The sequence below is a fragment of the Amblyraja radiata genome, chromosome 5 (assembly GCF_010909765.2).
Source record: "Amblyraja radiata isolate CabotCenter1 chromosome 5, sAmbRad1.1.pri, whole genome shotgun sequence".
Classification (NCBI taxonomy): Eukaryota; Metazoa; Chordata; class Chondrichthyes; order Rajiformes; family Rajidae; genus Amblyraja; species Amblyraja radiata.
In genome coordinates this window covers 94,559,530-94,586,040 of record NC_045960.1, presented here as the reverse complement: position 1 = coordinate 94,586,040, position 26,511 = coordinate 94,559,530, and the positions used below count along the sequence as shown (strand labels likewise).

General features: G+C 42.1%; 1 protein-coding gene across 2 annotated transcripts in view; it reads right to left on the bottom strand.

The window, feature by feature from the left end:
• Nucleotides 1-14: 14 nt before the first annotated feature.
• The window catches only part of galnt2 (polypeptide N-acetylgalactosaminyltransferase 2), a 72,931-nt gene continuing 46,434 nt past the window's right edge, over nt 15-26,511 (bottom strand). For both annotated transcript variants that reach the window (XM_033021828.1, XM_033021829.1), the window contains 9 exons: nt 25,186-25,273; nt 19,230-19,317; nt 17,514-17,617; nt 15,036-15,162; nt 12,531-12,623; nt 11,087-11,170; nt 5,506-5,632; nt 4,489-4,608; nt 15-2,066 (listed from right to left, as the gene is read on the bottom strand). In XM_033021828.1, the coding sequence (XP_032877719.1) occupies nt 1,911-2,066; nt 4,489-4,608; nt 5,506-5,632; nt 11,087-11,170; nt 12,531-12,623; nt 15,036-15,162; nt 17,514-17,617; nt 19,230-19,317; nt 25,186-25,273 (987 nt within the window). In that variant the 3' untranslated portion in view covers nt 15-1,910. The remainder of the gene's footprint in view (nt 2,067-4,488; nt 4,609-5,505; nt 5,633-11,086; nt 11,171-12,530; nt 12,624-15,035; nt 15,163-17,513; nt 17,618-19,229; nt 19,318-25,185; nt 25,274-26,511) is intronic.

Below are 26,511 nucleotides of genomic sequence, written 5' to 3'. Positions count from 1 at the left end.
AAAAACATGAAAAGTTGGAATTTAAAGGTATAAAGTTTATTAAAGTTAATTCATTTTCAAGGATGCTTTCCATCACATCTATAAAAACTATGAGCAAGATCATGCTTTCCAGTGAGAAGAGATGTGGGGAAGTTAATCTATAAACCAACAAGACTTGTCATCTTTTCAATACTCCACAGTGACATTGTTGTGCACAAGATTAACATTACTCTATACAAAATCACTCAAGAATTGGAAATTAAAATAAATTTTACATTTGGGAGCGGGGGAAAAAAACTTAACACAGTCACAAGTTACTTCAAAACAAAAGTAAGTCCAATATTGTTCCTTGAAGATTTGAACACTGGTGGAATTGTTCCACCAATCCCATTCTCACTTTGCGACTTGCAAAGACTTCACGGGATCTTTTCTAGTACAGGCAGAAGAAAAAATATTTAACATTTCAAGACTTATGAATGGAAAGGATGCAGCTCTTCTACAGAATGAACTTTGGCACACTGGCATGTAAACATTTCTTTGAAAATTAATATCATGTTCAGCAGCAGTATAACCTCTTCCAACTACAGTTTCTGCTCTTAAAAGTTGGTAATAAAATCACTGTCTGCCCTTTCACATAAACAAAGACTGGGGGAGAGAGAGAAAGACACAAAGACATGGAGAGAATCATCCTTTTGTACTCCTGGTTGTGCCAGACACCTTTATTGCATTGTAGTCATTAAGTGAACAGTGTAACCTGACAAGACAGCCATCAATTTGGTAAATTAAATAAATATAAATGAATTAAGACTTTACAGAAAATTGATTTTAAGGAGAACTTATTAGCAGAGGTGAGCTTGAGAGGCATACAAACTGTTTTCTCCACAATGGCTATTGTTTTCAATTCACAGCCACTATTTTATAAATTCATCTTATGTCTTTGAACAAAACAAAAAAGGTACCGTCGCCGCTAAAGATATATTATGATTGCCTAACTTGGATTAAGCAAGGCCCCAATCAAATACCGCTTTGAAAAAGTCACTGCAGCAAAAGCTAATGAGTGAATTCTTGGATGGTTTCACAGCAAGTGCAGGCTAGAATCATAAACAGAAGGAATGATTTTGGTAATGTAACAATCATGTAACATAGCTACTTAAATAAATACAAAATAAGTTTGAATTATCAACAGGTTTTGATCCATTAAATAACACCGAGCCATGTTTGTGCCACACAATCATAGGTTACAACTCCCATCCATCCTAACCCCTCGCACACAAAGAACTAAGAAAAGTGCTGAGGTTCAGTTAAACAGAATAAAGACATACCAAAATTCATGCACAGCAACAGGTTCCGGCTTTTATTCGATACTGTACCATTTCCCTACATTTGCCTGGTTTGGCTTGAACAACACTCATTGGCTTATCAAAACCATTCCACGTTGAGATCTGGAGTCTGCACATTCGCATCAAGAACAAACATCAGGAAATAAACACACAAGCTTTGCATCTGAATGACAGGTTAATACAAAAAAGCAAGAATACTGAACAATGTGTGAATTGTGAAGCATCGGGACACATTTAAATACATGGATATTGGATGTGCTCATAAGCAACCTTTGTTATTAGTGCAGGGCGTTTCCTATAAAACAGAAATCCTTATTTTGGAAACTTCCTCATCAGAAAGACTGAAATGGTTCTTGAGGGGGTGGAATTCTATGTACCGTCCTACTGTAATTCAAAAGAAAGGGTGCAGGATCTTGGTTAAATGAAAAAGAAATATAGAAACAGTAACCCATGAGTTTGAAAACTCAATACAGCAATTCAAGATAAGATGGAATATGAAACTTTTTCAAAAATCGAGGTATATGGTTGAATGCAAACTTGATTTACCAATTTAAATATTGTCCACATTGAAAATTCCAAAATGCAGATGTGTTACTGCTGTAAATTAAGTGAGAATTTCCATTGTTGTGAAAGTGATGGATTACAGACTTCGACAGTGAGTCCTCCAGTTTTGGTATTCCGACTGTCTAGACACAAATTGCTGCCAACATGCCTTAGTTTCGAGTTGCTCTCAATTTGTTCCCACTTCTGCAAAAACAAAGTATTATCAAGAATAGGTTAACAAGCTAAATGAGCTATAAAATTAAAAACTACAAGATTACAAAATATTCTTTACAGCACTCTTTCTCCTGGGTTCTGAACTCTCAAAGGTATGGACCACTCTTTAGTATAAGAGCAGGGAGGTTCTACTGCAGTTGTACAGGGTCTTGGTGAGACCACACCTGGAGTATTGCGTACAGTTTTGGTCTCCTAATCTGAGGAAAGACATTCTTGCCATAGAGGGAGTACAGAGAAGGTTCACCAGACTGATTCCTGGAATGGCAGGACTTTCATATGAAGAAAGACTGGATAGACTCGGCTTGTACTCGCTATAATTTAGAAGATTGAGGGGGTATCTTATAAAAACTTACAAAATTCTTAAGGGGTGGGATAGGCTAGATGCAGGAAGATTATTCCCAATGTTGGGGAAGTCCAGAAGAAGGGGTCACAGTTTAAGGATAAGGGGGAAGTCTTTTAGGAGCGAGATGAGAAAATCATTTTTTACACAGAGAGTGGTGAATCTGTGGAATTCTCTGCCACAGAAGGTAGTTGAGGCCAGTTCATTGGCTATATTTAAGAGGGAGTTAGATGTGGCCCTTGTGGCTAAAGTGATCAGGGGGTATGGAGAGAAGGCAGGTACAGGATACTGAGTTGGATGATCAGCCATGATCATATTGAATGGCGGTGCAGGCTCGAAGGGCCGAATGGCCTACTCCTGCACCTATTTTCTATGTAAACAAAGACATCCACCCAGATTATGTACTGCAGAGCAAGGAGCTGGGATGAATGCTCCCACAGCAATGTAAAGATTATCTCGTTGGCACATAAGTAACATGGAATGAACTGCCAGTGCAATGTGCAGAGGCTGCTTGTGAGGGGTGCAAGGATACACCCTGGTCACCGGGCACCTCCAGCCCCCAGTCTTTCCTTCTCAGTCTGATGGATGTATTGTCTTCTCTCCAGGAATCCACAGATCTCCCTGGCCCAGAGATTTCATCACTTGTAAACAAGCAATGATCACTGGCCATTGAGCTTGTTGTTCCTAGCCCTCAATGACAGCTCTTGCACATTTCTTGAGGTGATGAGATCACTTTAACTGTCTCAATTTTGTGGGAGTGCCAGTAGTGGGAGCTGATGTTGGGTCATCGACCAGATTTCCATCGTTGCAGTCTGGAGGGCGTGAGTTCCAGAACAGGACCTCTTCCAATAACTCACCTCCACCGCAAGAGACCATTCAGTCCAAACTGATAGACACAAAGAACTGTAGATGCTGGTTTCCAAAAAGACACAAAGTGCTGGAGTAACTCAGCAGGTCAGGCAGCATCTCTGGAGGACATGGATAGGCAACCCAAAATGTTGGTCATCCATGTCCTCCAGAGATTCTGCCTGGCCCGCTGAGTTACACCAGCAATTTTGAGTCCAAACCAGTGTTCAGACTAGACAAGGACCTCAGATTTCCGCACAATAGGAGGAGATTATTCGCCCCATCGAGTGTCTGCCAGCTCCAGGACCAATTCCTTCAACCCCTCTGCCTCATTCATTTTTCTATAATCAACTGTCTCTCACATCCCCATTAACACATTCCTCTACTATTGCCCAACCACGCCAAGGGCAGTTTAAAGCAGCCGGTTAAACTACCAAGCAACGCATCTTTGGGATGTGGGGAGGATTTGGAGTATACAGGGGAAACCCTCGCAGTCATGGAAAAAAACATGCAAACTCCAGAATGGGCCAGATGTCTGAATTGGGCCAGATGTCTGAATCACCCAAAGTTCCTGGAGTAAGATGGCTGCACCAACAGCACCACCAGCCACCTTCATCTAACCCTATCCTCTCCTTCTTGTCCCTCTGCAACTTGTCCCGCACCTCCAGACTCAGGAACAGCTTCATTCCCAGAGCTATAGCGGCTCTGAACCGGCCCTGCTGAGTGCCCCCCACCCCCATGGACAGTCTCCCTCGGATGGTCACGTCGCACAGACACATCTGCACATTAGTCTGTTTGAACTGTTTTGACTATTTTACTGTTGTAATTTTCTTTTTACAAATCATGTTCTCGGGGTATCTAAATCTAAATTTTATTTTAAATGACAATAAAATATATTATTATTATTATTATTATTATTATTATTGGGTTCATCTCAACAATTCCATGTGGTAGCAAGTTCCATATTTTCTCCGGGGGGGGAAGTCATTTCAACTTAAATTCCCTATTCATTGCTGAAGTTTAGATTCATGAAGTTTTTTACTTTGAAGTTAGAGATGATTACATAATTAGAATACTTTCAACAAAGTGTATAAATAAAAAGGAGTAATCATTCACAATTCCCAGGCAGTTCTATCCAGACAAGCTTTCCAGACACACTGCTGTTTAAATTAAAAGGTTGAGCAAAGCCCCTTTATCAGCACCTACCTGGCGACTGTCATTGTCTCGACAGCCCTGCAGCTTTATGAGAGAGCCAGCAGACCGTACCACCACAGTAAGGCACAAATCCATGTGTTTCACCGACTTGTCCTTCGTTAGTGCCCACTCCTGGCAAAATAAACCCAGGAAAGGTAAAGTGAGATCTGAATAGAGATTTTCAGGTAAGACTGACTACTACATACCTCACCCTCACCCCCACCATAAAGATAGACTTCCAACCCAAAGGCAGAAGAACTAACCATGTCAAGAATCTAAATGACCTCAATTGCACGGCATTTGGGGAAATTAATTTATAGAAACAAGGCACTGTAGATGCTGGTTTACAAACACGGACACAAAGTGCTGGAGTAACGCAGCTGGTTAAGCAGCATCCCTGGAGTACAAGTGTTTAAGAAGGAACTGCAGATGCTGGAAAATCGAAGGCACACAAAAGTGCTGGAGAAACTCAGCGGGTGCAGCAGCATCTATGGAGCGAAGGAAATAGGCAACGTTTCGGGACGAAACGTTGCCTATTTCCTTCGCTCCATAGATGCGGCTGCACCCGCTAAGTTTCTCCAGCATTTTTGTGTCCCTAGAGTACAAGGCTATGTGACGTTTTGGGTTGGGTCCGAAGAAGGGTTTCCGACTTGAAAAGTCACCTATCCATATTCTCCAGCGGTGCTGCCTTACCCGCTGAGTTACTCCAGGACTTTGTGCCTTTTTTGGGGGAAATTAATTTATTGAGCCTCGAAATGTATTGACTGACACAGAGAGAAAAAAAAATAGAAAGAATGTGGTAATGGGGAAATCCAAACTGGTTCAACTAGTTTGCGGTAGTTACGTTGTCACATTGACTATTCTGGCTTCCAAACCCCACTCAACATGGTGAATTCAAGTGCCTCATCACAGGCCATGGACGCAGCTTTAGGACACATATCTAGACAAGTTGGGCAGTTGGCTCTCTTGAATAAAGCAACAACTGATTCATTATATTTCATCGTAAAAATTAAATTAGAGACTGTGCACCTGATTTCCTCCTGCATTGTGACATTCATAGACGCCAACAACACCATCTGCAAAGTGACCCAGTGTATCTAGGCAATTGGAACCCTGCTGCAAAGCTCCGAAAGCAATATCTTGGTGATCAGGGACCCTACAAAAAGGAAAGAGAAGGATAATTATTGATCCTACACATGAACAGGCTAAATTTGAGCAAATTTAAAATCTAAACACAAAAATCAGAGAATTAACTCACGGCTAACTTTCCTTTTTCCTCAAAAGCACAGACTCAAAAGCAGTAAATGGAACTTTTTTTTCAAGTGTAGTAATATAATGATGCAGGAAATGCAACAAAAAATTGGTGAGCAGTGAGTAAGGTCCATGAAAAAGCAGGGTTACAGTTACAATTTATCTGCTAAGTGATCAGAAATGCCCCAGTCGCTCGTGGTATCCCGCCTGCTCTCTTTAGAGTAAATGTTTAATTTAGAGAGATACAGCTTGGAACTAGGCCCATTGGCCGCCCACTGAGTCCACACCGATCAGCAATCACCCGTTTGCACGAGTTCTATGTATCTTACTGTTGCACCCATTTTAATAGAGGACAATTAACCTACAAACACGCAAGTCTTTGGAGTGTAGGAGGAAACTGAAGCACCTGGGAGAAACCTACGGCGTCACAGGGAGAACGTGCAAACTCCACACAGGCAGCACCCGAGGTCAGGATCGAACTCGGGTCTCTGGCGCTGTGAGCTGTGCCATTTATGTCTTGTGATATTTTACTTCTCACCAAGGCAGAAATATAAAAAGATTGTTGTTCTTCTTAAAATCTGGTTGTAAAAACAGAAAAAAGATACTGGAAACAAATGTAAAAAATGCAAGTGCACAGAGGACTGGTCACCAATGGCTTTTGGGATGAAAGGAGCACCTCTCCTAGAATATGTACTGTCACAGACATCTACCAGAAATGCTCCAAGTGCTCAACTGGTACAATGACAGCACCAAATTCATTAGATATATTTAGTATGAACCTCACCAGTCAAAAATATCCATGCGTAAGAATGGCCCCTGAGATCATGTTCTGAGTTTGTAACACAATTCTTTTGAAACAAAGACAAACAAAGACAAGCTCCCTACTGTACTCCCTGTGCACACATGACTGTGTGGCCAGGTTCAGCTCCAACTCTATAATCAAGTTTGCTGATGACACTGTGGTGGTGGGCCTGATCTCTGATAACGATGAGAAGGCCTACCGGGAGGAGGTGGCTGATCTGGCACTCTGGTGTCAGGACAATAGCCTCCTCTTGAATGTCAAACAAACTAAGGAGCTGATCGTGGACTTTAGGAGGGCACAACATCCGAGGACGTACACACCATTGAAGATAAATGGGGATACTGTGGATAGGGTGAGCAGCTTTAAATACCTGGGATTTAGATAGATTAGATTAGATAGATTAGATTACATTACACATCTCCACATCTCTGAGGATATGACATGGACATCACACGCTGCAGCACTGGTGAGTAAGGCAAGGCAGCGCCTTTACCACCTCAGGCAATTGAGGAAATTCAGAATGTCTCTGAGAATCCTCCAGTGCTTCTACTCAGCGGCTGTGGAAAGCATCTTGTTCGGAAATATCATGATTTGGTTTGGGAACTGCTCTGCCCAGGACAAGAAGGCTCTGCAGAGAGTAGTGCGTTCGGCTAAACGCCCCCCTGCAGGAACTATACATCAGAAGGTGCAACTCCAGAGCCCACAAGATCATGGGAGACCCCTTCCACCCCTGCAACGGACTGTTCCAGCTGCTATGGTCACGCAAACGCCTCCGTTGCCATGCTGTGAAAACGGAGAGGTTGAGAAGGAGTTTCTTCCCAGAGGCCATTAGGACTGTAAACTCCTATCTCACCAGGGACTAGCTTTACGATACCAATTTACTGTTGTGAGGTGTCTTTTTAAAATTGCTGTTTTTTTCTTTTTTCCCTCCCACAAATATGTAATATGTGAATATGTGTTTCTGTCCCATTCTGTTTTGTAGGTTCTTTTGCAAAATCCGCGAGCATTGCCACTTTTCATTTCACTGCTCATCTCGTATGTGTATGTGACGAATAAACTTGACTTGAAAGGCATGGCTACAATCACACGCAACACTCCAGTTTTAATGCCCCTGTCCCACTTAGGAAACCTGAACGGAAACCTCTGGAGACTTTGCGCCCCACCCAAGGTTTCCGTGCGGTTCCCGGAGGTTTTTGTCAGTCTCCCTACCTGCAACCTCTGGCAACCACCTGCAACCTCCGGGAACCGCACGGAAACCTTGGGTGGGGCGCAAAGTCTCCAGAGGTTTCCGTTCAGGTTTCCTACGTGGGACAGGGGCATTAGAATATCAAGCTGCAGTATGACTCCAATACTCTGGGATGTTTAGCTCAACCTTCGCTGGTTTCCCACTGCTAGATTTTCCAGACTATTGGTTGTTCCATATTTAATTCACTTTCTTCAAAGGAGTTACACACGAATATAAAATATCTTCCCGTCAACATGGCAAATCTAAAGGAATGTGGGAAATTACTTCTGGGAAATTTCAAGTGAGCACAAGAAACAAAACTAGGTGAGTTTCAGACTCAAGCATTGCGACTGGGTCCATAGTGTGTGTTAAAGGAAGCATGGGAATCAGGGCCCTTGTTAAAGGAAGCACAGGAACCGGGGTCCCTGTGTGTTAAAGGGAATGCAGCAATCAGCGTCTGTGTGCGTTAAAGAGCGTTAATGGATCTTATAGAAACTTACAAAATTCTTAAGGGGTTGGACAGGCTAAATGCAGGAAGATTGTTCCCGATGTTGGGGAAGTCCAGAACAAGGGGTCACAGTTTAAGGATAAGAGGGAAGTCTTTTAGGACCGAGATGAGAAAAACATTTTGCACACAGAGAGTGGTGAATCTCTGGAACTCTCTGCCATAGAAGGTAGTTGAGGCCAGTTCATTGGCTATATTTAAGAGGGAGTTAGATGTGGCCCTTGTGGCTAAAGGGATCAGGGGGTATGGAGAGAAGGCAGGTACGGGATACTGAGTTGGATGATCAGCCATGATCATATTGGATGGCGGTGCAGGCTCGAGGGGCCGAATGGCCTACTCCTGCAACTATTTTCTATGTTTCTATGGAATTCAATGGATGTTTAAAGAGCTCAAGACACAGGAACTGAATGTCTGATTTTGCTGTACAGTGCTCGGACAACCACTGTGCTGCATATCATTAAAGTATTTTCTTCTCTTCACCAACTAGACTCTTGTGTTTACTTGTAGCAGGTTGCCATCATCCACAAGATGCTGAATGATAAAGGCACTGCATTATTATAGTTTCCACCACTCAGAAAGGGCAGAGCTTAGAACAAAGAACAGTACAGCACAGGAACAGGTGCTTTGGCCCACAATGTCTATGCCGAACAAGAAGCCAAGATAAACTAATCTCCTTTGCCTCTCTCGAACATAGACAGTATTCCAGTATTCCATATCAGCCAAAAAAAGATACATTTGAATCATTTTAGTTTAGTTTAGTGATACAGCACAGAAAAAGGCCCTTCGGTCCACCGAGTCCATACCGACCCGCAATCCCCGCATACTTACACTATCCTGCACACACTAGGGACAATTTACATTGCATTCTAAGCCAATTAGCCTACAAACCTGTACCTCTTTGGAGTGTGGGAGGAAGATGGGAAACATCTCCCCCACAGAGGCCACGGGGGGAAGGTACAAATTTCGTAGAGAGAAGCACCCGTAGACAGGATCGAACCCGGGTCTCTGGCACGGTAAGGCAGTAGCTCTACCACTGCACCACCATGCCGCCCAATTTTCATCATTTGTCTTCTAAGATCAGAGTGACTTAAGTCCTCTATTTATATTGAACTGAAGCAGCAATGCTTACTCACTATTTTGCACCATTATTTTTAACCATTATACCGCTAGGATTCAGTATTGCAGTGGTTACATTACTGGACCAGCAGCTACAGTTCTACACTACAGATCCAGAGACAAATGTTCAAATCCCACCACGGCAGTTGAGGAATTTAAATTACAATCATTAAACTCTCAATAACTGTAAGCACTACACTATTGGGTGGTTGTAAAAACCCACCTGGTTTACGAATGGCCCTCAGGGAAGGAAATCTTCACTTGAGCTGCCCTACATGTGACTTCAAGTCCTTCATTGTGATCGGCTCTCTACAATGCCTCCTCAGTTCAAGGTCAATACATTATTCCACTGTTGCCAGCAATATCCACACCTCATCAATTCAAAGAAATACTCATTCAGTTATCTTTTGTGCATTTAAGTTCTTCGAATACCCACGGAGCAGTGTGTTTTGCAGCCTGTTTTGCAGCCTGTACTGAATATAATATTCATCAAGTTAACAGGACCGCATTGCAAATCCTCCCTGGCATATGAACGTCTGGCATATGGACACACCTCACATGTTTACGAGCATTTGGGATACCAGCGGGATGGATTTGCTAGCTGCAGTAGGCGTCATCTTCCAGGTGGGAATGAAGATTTTCTGTGTGCCTACTCTCCTCACACAGCCCCGAGCCACAACAGAGCTTGGAGAGCTGAGTAAGTGAGGCCCGCTGGTGGCCACTCTTCCCACGTCTCTGCTCTCTCTCCCATCGCAGCTGTTCCTCACATCCTCTCCCACACACATTTTCTGCTCATCTCCGACTTAAAAAACTGTTTGGGTTACGAACAATGGAATGCTGTGGTAACCTGGAGATTTCCTGTAGTTACACCGAGTAGGTTCTACCACAAAAGTATGAAAGCCGTAATGTCAGTAAGCAGTAATGGGCCTGTCCCACGAGCATGCGACTGCATACGGCGAGCGCGACCAAACCGGAAGCAGGGGCCGCGCGGAGGTCGAGTGATCCCGTACGAGTTGACGTGAAATTCGAGCGAAGTCCGCGGGAAGTTCGCGCGTGACGTACGGCATCGATATGCTGCGCACGCCCATCGAGGCGGTGCGTACGGCCTCAATGTGGTTGCGGGCCGGCAGGCCGTTGCCGCACGGAATTTTTGAACAGTGTCAATTTTTCGGAGCCCCGCGCGATGTCGGAACCAGCTCCGCACAACTCCAGACGGCTCCGGCGATCGAAGTGGGACCGGCCCCGCGAGGCCGTACGGCTCAAGCGACCACATTAGGTCTCGCTTGCCGCATGGAATCGCATGCTCGAGTCTTTTCAGCATTTCCTGCTTTATGCCATATTTCCAGCATGGGGAAAATGTTGATTTTGAACTCTGTTATACTACCATTCTGCTGAGCACACAACCTGCCCACAGTATGCAGTGTGGACTACAACAGGATAGAAAAGTATGTGCCTCTGTGTAACCTTAAAAGGTGTGACAGCTATTTTGAAACTTGGAGAAGTAGGTTTATTTTGCTCGAGTCCCTATTCCAGAAAGCTGCTCGTACAAAGAGCCTTGCACTCTCCTGGATGACGTGATGCGCTGTTTGGAGTAAGTTATGTGATCTGCTCAGAGAAACACTCGGAATATATCCTGCACTGCTTGACATCCACACCAGTGATACATTTCTGCAGCAAGTACGTAATGTTAAAATCTGGAATAGTAACCTACCTTAGTTCAGGATAGACATTTTCCAGGTACCACTTGAATGGTTTACATGCCAATTTTTTCTTCAATTCCAATCTGCTTTGAATACTGCCGAAAAGAAGGAATTCTTATTTATATTGCACCCTCAAAACCTCAAGAAGCTCATCAGACACTAAACCTCAAAATGAATTTTCATCGCCTGAAAATTCCCATTGCGATAAATACCCAGATCATTTTTTTGCTTTGTTGATGTTCTTTTGAGGTCTTAATAATGACCGTGGGCACCTAGAAATTTCCTTCTCTTCTTCAAAACTCTTTGCCGGTGAGATTGTTTACATCCACATAGACAGCAGACAATGTATTGCCTCATCCAATCCTGCAGCACTTGCCCAGGACCGTCACTGGATGTTCACTTTTGAAAGGTGGAATTTTAGAATAAAGGAAATTCTGTCAAGCTGCTTAGGTTTTTTTGTGTAAATACTTCAAACGTTTTAAGATGTTTGGGTTTTTAAATCAGGAGTCACAGAGCAAAACTAAAACAAAAAGTTTGTCCAACCTCTCCTTAGAGATAATACCCTCGAATCCAGGCAACATTCTGGTAAACTTCTTTTGCAGCCTCATCATACCTTCCACAGCCTTGGTATAATGGAGCCACCAGAACTGCACGCAACATTTCAAATGTTGCCTAACCAAAGATTTGGTTAAATTAAAGCTGCAACACGATTTCCTGACTCTTATTCTCATTGCCCCAACCTCTGAAGGCAAGCATACCATATACCTTCCTTACCACTTTATCTACTTGTGTTGTTAATTTTAGGGAGTTATGGACTCGGACCCCCAGATCTCTCTGTACATCGATGCTGTTAAGGGTTCTGCCATTAACTATATACTTTCTCATAGTTATTGAGTGATACAATGTGGAAACAGGCCCTTTGGCCCAACATGCCCAGCTACACTAGTCCCACCTGCCCGCGTTTGGCCCATATCCCTCCAAACCTGTCCTATCCATGTACTACCTGTCGAACTGTTTCTCCTTTAATTTGACCTCCCAAAATGTAACACCTCACACTTGCCCACATTACACTCCTTCTGCCATTTCTCTGCCCATATCTGTAATTGGACAATATCATACTGTATACTTTGACATTCTTCTTCACTGTCCATCTCCACAATATTTGCGTTGTCTGCAAACTTACAAGCCAACCCATCTACATTTTAACTCGTCATTTATATATATATATCACACACAACAGAGGCCCCAGCATAGAATCCTGTGCTAATAAAATATTAGATTTAATTTAATACAACATAGAATGTAAAATCAAGACAAAGTGATCCAATCTCCTAAATGACACAAATATAACTCCATAATGTAACTTTAAATTGAATTACGGTCAAAAATTAAACATTAAGCTTAAAATAATGGGGGATAATGCTGCACAGTTCCCATTCAACAAATGCTACTCACTTGCCAAATGGCACATTGCGAGCTGAAGGCACTGCTGCATAATAGAAATTCTTGAATTCATCCATCCAGACCTCAGCTGCCCTGCGTGTGTTCCTTTAAAAGGGAGAAAACAAATAATTTTCCTTCTAAAAATATTTTCTCTCAAATAGATGATCAACTCCAGACAATTAGATTTCTCAGCAGGGATGCTCTCAGTATCAGGGTGTTTCATTAAAGAATTGCATTATATCGCGGAGAGCAATTACAAGGTATTGCATTTCAGCGATAATACCTGACTGATACCTGATAATACATGCGGACTGCATGAATGTCAGCCCAGTGATGGGACCGACAAGATAATCATGCAGAACTAAGCAAGAACTAATTCAACCTCGCACACCTACTCCATCATTCAAGAAGATTATGCCCGATCCATACTTTAACTCATTTCCTGCCTTTGCTCCAAATCCCATGTAAATCTACCCTGGTGAAAATTCATTGATACATAGAAACATAGAAAATAGGTGCAGGAGTAGGCCATTCGGCCCTTCACCGCCATTCAATATGATCATGGCTGGTCATCCAACTCAGTATCCTGTACCTGCCTTCTCTCCATACCCCCTGATCCCTTTAGCCACAAGGGCCACATCTAACTCCCTCTTAAATATAGCCAATTAACTGGCCTCAACTACCTTCTGTGGCAGAGAGTTCCAGAGATTCACCACTCTCTGTGTGAAAAAAGTTTCACACAGCCGAGTCTATCCAGTCTTTCTTCATATGAAAGTCCTGACATCTCAGGAATCAGTCTGGTGAACCTTCTCTGTACTCCCTCTATGGCAAGAATGTCTTTCCTCCGATTTGGAGACCAAAACTGTACACAATACTCCAGGTGTGGTCTCACCAATACCCTGTACAACTGCAGTAGAACCTCCCTGCTCCTATACTCAAATCCTTTTGCTATGAATGCTAACATACCATTCGCTTTCTTCACTGCCTGCTGCACCTGCATGCCTACTTTCAATGACTGGTGTACCATGACACCCAGGTCGCGTTGCATCTCCCCTTTTCCTAATCGGCCACCATTTAGATAATAGTCTACTTTCCTGTTTTTGCCACCAAAGTGGATAACCTCACATTTATCCACATTATACTGCATCTGCCATGCATTTGCCCACTCACCCATACAAGACTGATAGACAGAAATGGGAGCAAAATAGAGAAAGTCACTCAAACCAAAACATTTTACTTGATAAAATGTCCGCTACATTTCATAGTCAAAACATATCTAAAACACACTCTAAATCATCACTTTGTTATTAATTCACAGGACGTGTACGGCGTTGGCAAGGTATGCTTTTGTTATTCCTACTTGCGCCATGCAACTTCCTGGGTCTGTTCAGGGGGCAGCTGCGTTAGTGTTGATCTGGAGCCACGTTTCAGATAAGCAGGACTTATTTTCTTTCAGAAGAGAATTGATGAACCCAATTCGTTTTTTAAAGCAATCTGATAGCTTTATTGTTACTGTGACTGATATTGGTGAATTAGGCAGTTACTGGGGCAAGTCAGAACGAATGACTGGTTAGCCCACAGCTGAGATATTGTGTCTTTTTCTGCACAACAGACTTTAGAGAGGATGTGAATGTTTTCAAGGGAATTACGATTTATCTGAACAGCGCCAGTGATAATGGGTCCTCAGTTCTGTGAAAAAACTGCAGAAGATGGAATAGCTCTCCCAAGATTCAAGATTCGAGATTCAAGAGAGTTTATTGTCATTTGTCCCCGATAGGACAATGAAATTCTTGCTTTGCTTCAGTACAAGAGAACATAGTAGGCACGACTACAGAACAGATCAGTGTGTCTATATACCATTATATAAATATATAAACACATGAATAAATAAACTGATAAAGTGCAAATAAACAGATAATGGGCTATTAATGTTCAGAGTTTTGTCCGAGCCGAGTTTAAGAGCCTGATGGCTGTGGGGAAGTAGCTATTCCTGAACCTGGATGTTGCAGTCTTCAGGCTCCTGTACCTTCTACCTGAAGGTAGCGGGGAGATGAATGTGTGGCCAGGATGGTGTGGGTCCTTGATGATGCTGCCAGCCTTTTTGAGGCAGCGACTGCGATAGATGCACAAAATCAAGGACAATTTCACTGTAATTTAAGAGTGACTGAAATGATGGGGCTTGAAATAGAGTAGGGAGGAAGAAAGGGTTCTGATGGACCCAGAACAGCTAGCAACCAGACAACAGATTTAAGATAACTGGGACAAGATATCGTCAGGTGGTTAAACAATTGATCAAGCGTACGTTTTATGAAACAAGGCGTAGAGAGAGGTGGAGCGGTGAAATGATCATGGAGGGAATGGCTGAGGCAGCCACTGTTTGGGTGACAATAATCAGAGAGACAAAGAGATCAGAATTTGAGGAGTAACCATATCTCAAAGGGATGAGGTGCTGGATGAGTTCAGGGATGGGGAGTGGAAGAAACAAGGGCGTGACCTATAAACATCAGTAATAGTTACCTTGCGAAAACAGTACCGCTGCCTCCCGGAAAAGTGTAAGGATGCTGCTTGCGGAATACATGGCCAACACGACTACAGGGAATGATTTCAAGAATTCCCCCGCATTGCCATACCCGAAAGGAAATCTCTGGAAGAAAATATGGGCGAACAGTACCCGTAAACTGAATTAATTTGCAGTTTTGTTTTCATTGCTTCACATTACACATCACCACCCTAAATTTACACACATTGGACATTCATGGTCGTTATTACATGATCAGTATTACATTATCACAAGCAAAACAACGCTTGCACTTCATCCATAAACCTCTAATGTATTCCAGCAGCATTTTACCTGCTTCCAGACTTCTTAGGAACATAGAAAATAGGTGCAGGAGTAGGCCATTCGGCCTTTCGAGCCTGCACCGCCATTCAATATGATCATGGCTGATCATCCAACTCAGTATCCTGTACCTGCCTTCTCTCCATATCCCCTGATCCCTTTAGCCACAAGGGCCACATCTAACTCCCGCTTAAATATAGCCAATGAACTGGCCTCAACTACCTTCTGTGGCAGAGAATTCCAGATTCACCACTCTCTGTGTGAAAAATGTTTTTCTCATCTCGGTCCTAAAAGATTTCCCGCTTATCCTTAAACTGTGACCCCTTGTCCTGGACTTCCCCAACATCGGGAACAATCTTCCTACATCTAGCCTGTCCAACCCCTTAAGAATTTTATGTTTCTATAAGATCCCCCCTCAATCTTCTTCTATGAAGCCCGGTCATTTTGGAGTGTTTCAGAGTGTCTGAGACTCTTGTTTCTTTGTGAGAGAAGGAACCAAATAGTTGGCTTGTCTTGGCAATGGAAACTTCAACGGAGAACCCAGAAATCCTTAAAGCTGTTAACTCCACAAGCGCATCAAAATACCAAATGGGCCCTCAGTGGCATGCTTCCATTACAGCAAAGAAAGCTCCAAGTATGCGTTGCTTAACGACAGCCAGTGTGAGTACGAGTGGGATCAGTCTTATTCAGATGTCCTCGTCACAAAGAGTGCTGCTAATAGTGGAGACGGACTTTCATATAGCTACTGGACCAGAAGTAACAATCCCAGACATCATGCAGGTGTTTTTGACATTTCTGCAGCTGCATCCGAACTCAGTGAAACTAAATTATCTGAACTGAAAATTGTTCAAAGCACATCTCGGAAACAAACCTTAGACTTAGAAACTTAGAGAATAGGTGCAGGAGGAGGCTATTCGGCCCTTCAAGCCAGCACCGCCATTTATTGTGATCATGGCTGATCGTCCCGTATCAATAACCCGTGCCTGTCTTCTCCCCATATCCCTTGATTCCACTAGCCCCTAGAGCTCTATCTAACTCTCTCTTAAATCCATCCAGCGATTTGGCCTCCACTGCCCTCTGTGGCAGGGAATTCCACAAATTCACAACTCTCTGGGTGAAAATGTTTTTTCTCACCTCAGTCTTAAATGGCCTTCCCATTCTAAGACTGTGGCTCCTGGTTCTGGACTCACCCAACATTGGGAACATTTTTCCTGCATCTAGCCTGTCCAGTCCTTTTATAATTTTATGTTTCTATAGGATCCCCCTCATCCTTCTAAACTCCAGTGAATACAAGCCTAGTCTTTTCAATCTTTGCTCATATGACAGTCCCGCCATCCCAGGGATCAATCTCGTGAACCTACGCTGCACTGCCTCAATCACAAGGATGTCCTTCCTCAAATTAGGAGACCAAAACTGTACACAATACTACAATATTAATTGTTCATCTCCCTACATCTTCGTCTATATCTCTCGTTTCACTTATCCCTAACCATTCTGAAGAAGGGTCTCGACCCGAAACATCACCCATTCCTTTCCCCCAGAGATGCTGCCTGTCCCGCTGAGTTACTACAGCTTTTTGAGTATACCAACATTGAAGGCATATATTGTCATAGAAACATAGAAAATAGGTGCAGGAGTAGGCCATTCGGCCCTTCGAGCCTGCACCGCCATTCAATATGATCATGGCTGATCATCCAACTCAGTATCCTGTAGCTAGTTACTTTCATTTTAAAAAATATTCCTTTAGTTTAGTTTAGTTTAGAGATACAGCAGGGAAACAGGCCCTTCGGCCCACCGGGTCCTCGCCGGCCAGCGAGTCCCGTATATTAACACTATCCTACACACACTCGGAAGAATTTTTACATTGACCATGCCAATTAACCTACAAACCTGTACGTCTTTGGAGTGTGGGAGGAAACCGAAGATCTCGGAGAAAACCCACGCAGGTCACGGGGAGAATGTACAAACTCCGTACAGACAGCACCCGTTGTCGGGATCGAACCGGGGTATCTGGCTCTGCAAGTGCTGTTAGGCAGCAACTCTACCGCTGCACCACCGTGTCGCCCAGGTTTAGCAAAGCCACAACCTTCTTCATACTGTCCTTCAATTTCAATCTGAATGTTTAATGTGCTGAAGACTTTTTTATAGGCACTTACCCAAGTTTTCTCCGCCCCAGACATCCATCATCATGTCGTATTTTCCAAGCTCCGCAAAGTAAGCTTTATCCATCACAAAGAGACCTCCAGCGATCATCGGCGTCCTATGAATACAACGTATTATACATTTACACACCAATACACGCAACAATGCACTTTATACTTGCAAAAGAGGAGTTGGGTGAAGACACAAGAAACTGCAGGTGCTGTAATCTTGACCAAAATACAAAGTGTTGGAGAAACTCAGCAGGTTAGGCAGCATCTGTGGAGTGAATGGACAGGCGACGCTTCAAGTCAGGGACCTTCTTCCAGCTTATCAGACTGAAGACGGGTCCCAACCCGCAAAATCATGTGTCCATTTCTTCCACAATGCTGCCTGGTCCCCTGGGTTCCTACAGTACTTTTTCTCTGGAATTGTGCGAATACCTGACAAGGAATATAACTGCAGAGTGTGGGGAAAAGCAATTCTTTCCCGAATAATTAAGGGTTTTATTTTTGCCCATTAACGTAGTGAATGAACCCGTGATCTTTTTAAGGAAATGAATACCAAATAGCAGCATGAAGAGTTGTTATTTCAACCACGCACTTCCCAGAGTTTCAATAGTATTGGCTCAAGAAGGCACACCAAAGTACCAAGGTCAGGTGGATACATCTATCCCTCACCATCAACTCACTCTTGCCCCACCCCTTCTCCTCACCTCTTTCTTTTTTCTTTTTATTATTAAGAGCATTGTACATACATCTTAATCATGATATACAACATAATACATTTCCTGTACAACTTCTCCTTTTTTTAAACTTTAAGCTGTAATAGAAAAAGAGAAGAATGAGAATAGTAGTGAAGTGTAGTCCGCAGTAGTTGCCGTTAAATGAATGATGATTTTAAGTAAACTGCGTGCTTGAAAATGTGAGGAAAAAAAAGAAAAAAAGAAAAAAGAAAAGATAACAGGCCCCAAAGAAAAGAGGGCCTTAGAAAGGGAAAGGAAATAAGTTAAAAATCCAAAGAAGTAGAGCTAAACAAAAAAAGAAAGGGAATGTGCCTAATTCATAACGATTCACACCCATCACCTCGTTCTAAAACAATAACTTTCTAGGGTTCACCTCTTTCTACCAACTATCGCCCCACTACTCCATCAGTCTGAAGGGTTGCAACCCGAAAAATAGTCTGTGTATTTTCTCCACAGACACTCCCTGACCTGCTAAGTTCCTCCAGCAGTTTTTGTTTTTGGCTCCACCAATTTTCATGTTGTCTGCAAACATACTAATCAGACCACCTAGATTTTCATCCAGATTATTTAAACATATCACAAACAAGAGGTCACAGCAATAAAAGCTGGAGTAACTCAGCAGGACAGGCAGCATCTCTGGAGAGAAGGAATGGGTGACGTTTCGGACCTCGACTCTTCTTCAGACTGAAGAAGGGTCTCAACCCAAGACGTCACACATTCGTTTCACTACAGAGATGCTGTCTGTCCTGCTGAGTTGCTCCAGCATTTTGTGTCTATCTTCGGTGTAAAGCAGCATCTACGGTTCCTTCCTACACAAGGTCACAACACTGACTTCACAAACCTCCACGATTCCTATCAGAAAAACCTCACTCGAACACTGTTCTGCCTTCGACAACCAAAACAATGTTGTATGTGACTTACCCACACGCCATGGTATTGTTCTGTAATAAAATACCAGAAAATAAGGACAACTCTTTGATTTACATACCTAATGGGGCCGATTGGATTGCCCTGACGAGCTCGTCTTTGCTCCGGAGTCATATAATCCCATTTGAAGACCAGATTCCAGTCAAATCCTGCAAATTACAAGAGTGAGGGAAATGATAAATCTGAGCTGATAGATCATGTTCGAAAAATATTTACTTCAGGGTTAGGGGTAGGAAACTGAAAACGCTAGACATTATTTGGGACAGAATACATCTGAAATGTTTTATTCATTTATCCAAAATATATTAATAGACTAGACATTTAAGATGAGAAATTGTGATTATTAGCTATATTGCTTATTGAGTGCCAAAAAAGCTTTTAAAACTCAATAATGGCACTTTTCCAAAGCTTGAAGAATTATGCAATAAAATGTGTTGGAAGCCATTAGTATCGGTAGTGGATTTCTGTTATATGAATGCAAATAGACAGGCCATAATGTCAAACAGTGTGACAACAGATGGATGCTAATTCTACCTTTCTGCCTTAGAAATCCAGTAAACACCTATCCAAACCTCACATTCCTCAACACATGTTTATTAGCAGAATGAACCATCTTCTGCTTAAAGGAATTGTCAATAACTTACTGGTTGGTCCCATTTGGCTGTTGTAATTGGGTGTTACCTTTTAGGGCATTGCTCTGCTTGGAGTCAGTGTAACAGCAGTAATGAGCTGAGTTACACAGAGCAGGATAAATGGCTGGAAAAGACGATACTGTGTATAAAAAGAACACAGAGTTTGCATTTATCCAAGCTGTTAAAGGAACAGTGTTCCTGCCTTATCCTCAGTGAAGGACAATGTGCAAAGTTGGAACAAGGAACTGCAGGTGCTGGTTTACCAAAAAAGACACAAAGTGCTGGTTTAACTCAGTGGGTCAGGCTGCGTTTCTGGAGAACGTGGACAGGAGACAATTTGGGTTGAGACACTTGTTCAGACACTTGTGCAAGGTGCCAGACTTCAATAAGGAAATGTCCTCATTGCCACCTACTTCAGTTACATAGAAACACAGAAAATAGGTGCAGGAGGAGGCCATTCGGCCCTTCGAGCCAGCACCGCCATTCATTGTGATCATGGCTGGTCGTCCCCTATCAATAACCCGTGCCTGCCTTCTCCCTTGATTCCACTAGCCCCTAGAGCTCTATCTAACTCTCTCTTAAATCCATCCAGTGATTTGGCCTCCACTGCCCTCTGTGGCAGGGAATTCCATAAATTCACAACTCTCTGGGTGAATTTTATTTTCTTTCACCTCAGTCTTAAATGACCTCCCCTTTATTCTAAGACTGTGGCCCCTGGTTCTGGACTCGCCCAACATTGGGAATATTTTTCCTGCATTTAGCTTGTCCAGTCCTTTTATAATTACATTTGCAAGTTCACAGCAGGCCAGAAATTGCGGTACCAGTACTGATGGTCTTACTCAGAAAGGGCTAACGACATTTTATATTGTTTAAGAAGGAACTGCAGATGCTGGAAAATCAAAGGTACACAAAAATGCTGGAGAAACTCAGCGGGTGCAGCAGCATCTATGGAGCGAAGGAAATAGGCAACGTTTCGGGCCGAAACGTTGCCTATTTCCTTCGCTCCATAGATGCTGCTGCACCCGCTGAGTTTCACCAGCATTTTTGTGTATCCTGACATTTTATATTCCCTTGTTAAAGATTGCTTTCTTGTGATATCTATCATATCTGTCCTAGTTGCAGCCTGATGCCTCACAATTACACCAGTGCAGTAGCTGAGCTGCAGATTTTTAATGGACTGATGGAATTATTTTTTTCAGTTCAGGACACGAGTCGTAGCAATGATTTATCGGGCTCTCTGATTCTATACCTTTTGGTCTAGTTCTGCAGATGCAGAACATTGCTCCTGTTCTCAATTTCCTCCACCTAGACGTCCAATGAAGAATCACTTATGCGGGTGTTAGGGGTTATGGGGAGAATGCAGGCGAATGGGGTTGAAAGGGTAAGATAAATCAGCCATGATTGAATGGCGGAGTAGACTCGATGGGCCCAATGGCCTAATTCTGTTCGTATCACTTATGAATGCCGTGTCATTCCTCAGCTCAGATTCCCTTCCTCCATAATCCCCAGCAATTGATGCACAGACGGATCCCATTCAGCCTTCTTTAGGTTGGAAACTCAATATATGCAAGAATGTTGCTAACACAAAGAACTGCAGATGCTGGTTTACAAAAATAAGAGAACTCAGAAGGTCAGGCAGCAATTCTGAAGAACATGTATGAGTGATGTTTCAGGTTATGACCCTTCAGACTGAAAAAGGGTCCCAATCTGAACCATCACCAATCCATGTTCTCCAGATATGCTGCCTGATCCGTAGAGTCAGTGCAGCACTTTGTCTTTTTTTTTTCAAATGTTGCAGTTCTTTGTAGGGCAATTCAATAAGTCCCACCCCTCTATTCTCTTGCTGTAAATTATTTTCAAATAGCGATACACTTCATTTTTGAAAGGCTGGATTACCTCAACTTCCAGCACCCTTACAAACAGCAATTTCCAGATCCATGCTCTGTGAGAAAGTTTGGACAGGCTAGATGCAGGAAGATTGTTCCCGATGTTGGGGAAGTCCAGAACAAGGGGTTACAGTTTAAGGATAAGGAGGAAATCTTTTAAGACCGAGATGAGAAAAACATTTTTCACACAGAGAGTGGTGAATCTCTGGAATTCTCTGCCACAGAAGGTAGTTGAGGCCAGTTCATTGGCTATATTTAAAAGGGAGTTAGATGTGACCCTTGTGGCTAAAGGGATCAGGGGGTGTGGAGAGAAGGCAGGTACAGGATACTGAGTTGGATAATCAGCCATGATCATATTGAATGGCGGTGCAGGCTCGAAGGGCCAAATGGCCTACTCCTGCACCTATATTTTTATGTTTCTATGTTTCTATATGCCTGTACTTTAAATCTGTGAACTATCCACCAATGGGAAACACTTCCCAGAGAGTTGTGGGGTAAATTAAAGTAGTCTGAAAGAGTCCCAACTCAGATACGATGTCTGGCCATTCCCGTCACCAATGCTGCTAAAGTAGTGTACACTCTTCCTTCAAATGAAGCTAGCTGTTTAGCTAAATGGCTGCGATTGATCCTGTGATTGAACATTGTAGTTAAGAGAGGCCTGAAAATAAAATAATTGAAATAAATAGCTGGAAATTATCATGCGACTCACACTACAATCACTGGATGTGGATCAACCATGCATTACAGTCAGTCCACTATGGGGGCAAGGAGGGCTGCTATTCAACAATTGTAGTTGAACAATTCTGCACTTCCTGATGAAAGCTCATTGAACTGAAATGTCATATCTAGTTTTCTCTCCACAACTGTTACCTGCTCCAGTAAGTATTTCAAGAATGTGTTTTTATTTCAGGTTTCCATTTGCTTCAGCGGATTTCACTTCTCTCACCTTAAATTATTCAGAGAAAATCTTTAATTATGCCATTTAATGCACATTTGTTGTAGTTGTGTAAATTAATTAAGGTGACTTTCAGTCTAGAATAGCAATGAGCTGCCACAGTATCAATCTTAAAGGCACGTACTTCATTTGAAGGATATAATCAAGAAAGCAAAAAGCAAACATTTCATATTTGAATTGGATATGCAAATAAGCAGGGTAAATAATATAGAAAGCAAAATAAAACTACAGATGCAGAAATCTGAACCAAAGGCAAATGCCAAATTGGCAGCCAGTCAAGCAGCATCTGTGGAAGAAAAACCAGTTAACAATTCAAATCGAAGAGCGTTCATCAAAACCATTCTGGCTGATTTCTTCCAGCATTTCATAGCTATCAGGGGCAATGGGTTATCTTATATCAAACGTTTCACAGTAATGAAATCTGGCAGTAGTAGAAGTCAGTCACAACAAATTTCAAGGGAATTAAGAAAAAAAAAATGTCTTCGGAAAATTGTAGGAATATAAACTCACCATCACAAGGAGTAAGCACATTTAAGGTGATGTTTGTTAAACAAGAGGGAGAAGGGAAGAACATCATTATCAGATGAGATGAAGTAGATGGGACAGACTCATGTAGTGTGTGGACACTGGCACAGATCAGTTGGTTGAATTGGCCTTTATCTATATTAGACACTGGATGTAACCAATTAATCCAATACTGCAGTGTTTAGCTACAGTGGAATAAAGTATTTAACTGGCTGCAAATGATTGTGGCATTCAGAAGTCGTGAAGGACGCTGTAGAGACATAAGTAGGGAAGCACAGGGAGATGGAATCTGCCATGTGATTTTAGAGATAATGAAGGAATTAATTATTGGTTGGACAAAATGCAAGATAGAGGAAATTTGAACCAAACAGAAGATACATCTATGTTAGATACAACTTTTTTCGGAGGGAATCATTGACTCAAGTATTAAGTTACTAATCTTTTGATAAATACAATAACTCATGTTCCACAAAAGCAGCTGGATGAATTCCAGGGAAAGGAGGCATGTCGTACAGATGGTGAACTATGGGATATCCATAATTATAATTGAGTTACTCGATTTACAACTTATTTTCCTTAATCAGTTTCCCTTTCTCTCACTCTAGAAGTGACCAGGAGGATGGGTTTGCATGCACATAGTTAGACGTCACGATTAGAGGGAAATTAGTCAAAATGTCCACTCTCATCCCTTTCTTGAAGTTTACATTCTACTGATGTAATAGTTGTCTTCATTCCAGTCATCTTCACAAATCAATGGTTTGTACTCTGAATGTTCACAATCTCTGCTTAAGCTTCACTTACTCTGGAACACTACAGTCCATTACATAACAAATGCCGCATGTGGGGGGAGAGGCTAGATGTGACTAATTGTACTTCTAGTTAGCATTACACATTTTTGATTTCCTCTCATCAGTATGTGAGCTTTATGTTCATATTTCCAAAAAGGGGGCACGGTAATTTGGAACATTTTATTTTGCCCTATTTTCCAGCAAAGGAAGAAAAGTAGAAAATTGCTTTTTCATATTTGGTTTTAGAATGGTGATGGATGTTTGTTGTGCATTTACCAACTCATCTATGTTCTTCATGTGAATCTCACACCTTCAACTGAAATTTGCATGTATCGAAAGCATCCTCTGATATGTCTATTAATAATGATATTTCAATTAGACAATTGATGGACCTCAACATTGGAAATGATTTCAGTCCAAAACCTCAACTTTGAATTTTCACAAACATCAGCGATGATAATAGTTCTCTTGGAAATATCTAAGCCTCTCTTAGGACTATTTTCTGTTTTTATAATTGCTTCATTACATTTATTATAATCGCCTTTTGTCATTTAATCACTCCTATCCTCTATTACAGATCTTTGTTCTCAATTCTCATCCAGCCTCTCCCTAATTCTGCAAATGTTCATCATTAGTTGAAACACTTATTAGTTCAAATGACAAGAAACATCTAATTTTCTCTCTCCACAGATGCAGTCTGATTTGCAGATTGTAGGAGCCATTTATGTTCAGACTAGTTAGTGTTGGCATCTTATATTATTTTGTCTAGATATTTCTAGCAGTATTATTTTGGACACTTAGGGCGGTCATTTGATGATAGAGGGGCGTAACATATGGGCTTAGGGGATAGGGAGTGATCAGACCAGGCATCGCTGGAGAGTACACAGTTCTCACCAGATGGGAGAGAACAGAAAGTTACAGCTTGTATGAGAATAAGGAGGGCCTGGTATGTTCATTTCTTTGTTTGTACAACTACTTCAGTAAAGAATAACGACTGGAAGATCTGTTCTTTTTAATCTTCATAAGATCATTCCCACTTACCTGTGTAGTAATGGCAACGGAAAGTTGGACATTGGAAAATAAAGAAATTGCCATTACACTGATATTTCCATTATTTTCTGCTTTTATTTGAAAGATTGGTTGTTTTAAAATTGCTACTTACATGCCAATTAAAATGTTATGTTATCAGCTTTTATATAATTAACGCTCAAATTTGTAACACTGTACACACCTCCTTTCAGATCAGCAGATGCTCCTACATACTGAAAGTTGTCCATGTTGATAACATCAATTATTGGAGAAACCACTCTGGTTTTATCCTGTGAATAAAAAATAAACAGAAAAAAATAAATTATACTGCCAGTCTGGAAAAAAACAATAATTAAATCAAAGAACCTTTCGCCAATTGACTTATTTCACAATCTCAGATTATCCCAAAGTATCAAACAATCTCTACTATAGTTACCGTTGTAATGTTGGAAAAGTAAGATTCCACAAACATCAACAATCGGATAATACAAGTTTTTTTGTGGGGGAGATAGTTAAAAGTCAGGATATGAGGGACAAGCACCTTGAAAACAACAGCACTCTGGTTTTCTTAAGCCCCTGTCCCACTTAGGAGACCTAAACAGCAACCTCTGGTGACCTTGCCCGCCACCCAAAAGAAATCAAGGTCGAGGTGACCTGCAACCTCCTACCACCTCCCACGCATATGTTGAAAACCTTCCTCGACTATGAAGAAAACCAGCTTCGACTAGACCTGCGACTAAAAAATTATCGATTTTTAAAACGGCAACCTATTTTTAGTCGAGGCCGGTTTTAATCATGATGAAAAATAGCAGCAACCTAGATGAAGCCTCGACCACGTGGAAACCATTTTCGACCATTAGGGAGAGTGCCCAAAACCTCCGGTGACCTCATGGAAACCTTGGGTGGAGGGCAAGGTCACCAGAGGTTGCTGTTTAGGACTCCTAAGTGGGACAGAGGCTTTATGTTTTGCATACGAATCGATTCCAGCTCTTTTAAGAAAGTCACAATAGAACTGGTACTTCAGTCTTTTAGAAACCAAAGGATAAAATCTAGTAGTGGCCTTGGATGACTTTAAATTAAACCAAAAGAGTAGAGAGGACTTTAATTCAACCAGAAATTGTTTGATCTGGTGGGACAGACTTATATATCTCAAACATCTTGAGTACTTTAAGCACCTTTGGAGGGGTAGATGACTCTTCGGGTCCAGACCTGAAATTTAACCTATCTATCTATGTCCTCCAGATATGCTGTTTGACCCATTGAGTTACTTCAGCACTTTGTGGTTTCCTTCTTGTAAACCAGCATCAGCAGATCCTTGTGTTGCCAATAAATGGGAGTTTGACATGGGTGTCTTGTTATCCAGATGTTCCAGGAATAAGTGTAGGAATAGGGAGATCATGTCTTTCCTAGACCTGTTGCGAAGATAAGCAAATAACTACAGATGAAGTTTGTCTGGGAGGCTGGAGTTCATGTACGTCATGAGCAGCCCCTCGAAGCATTTCATGATGGTGGATGTCCGAGCCACTGG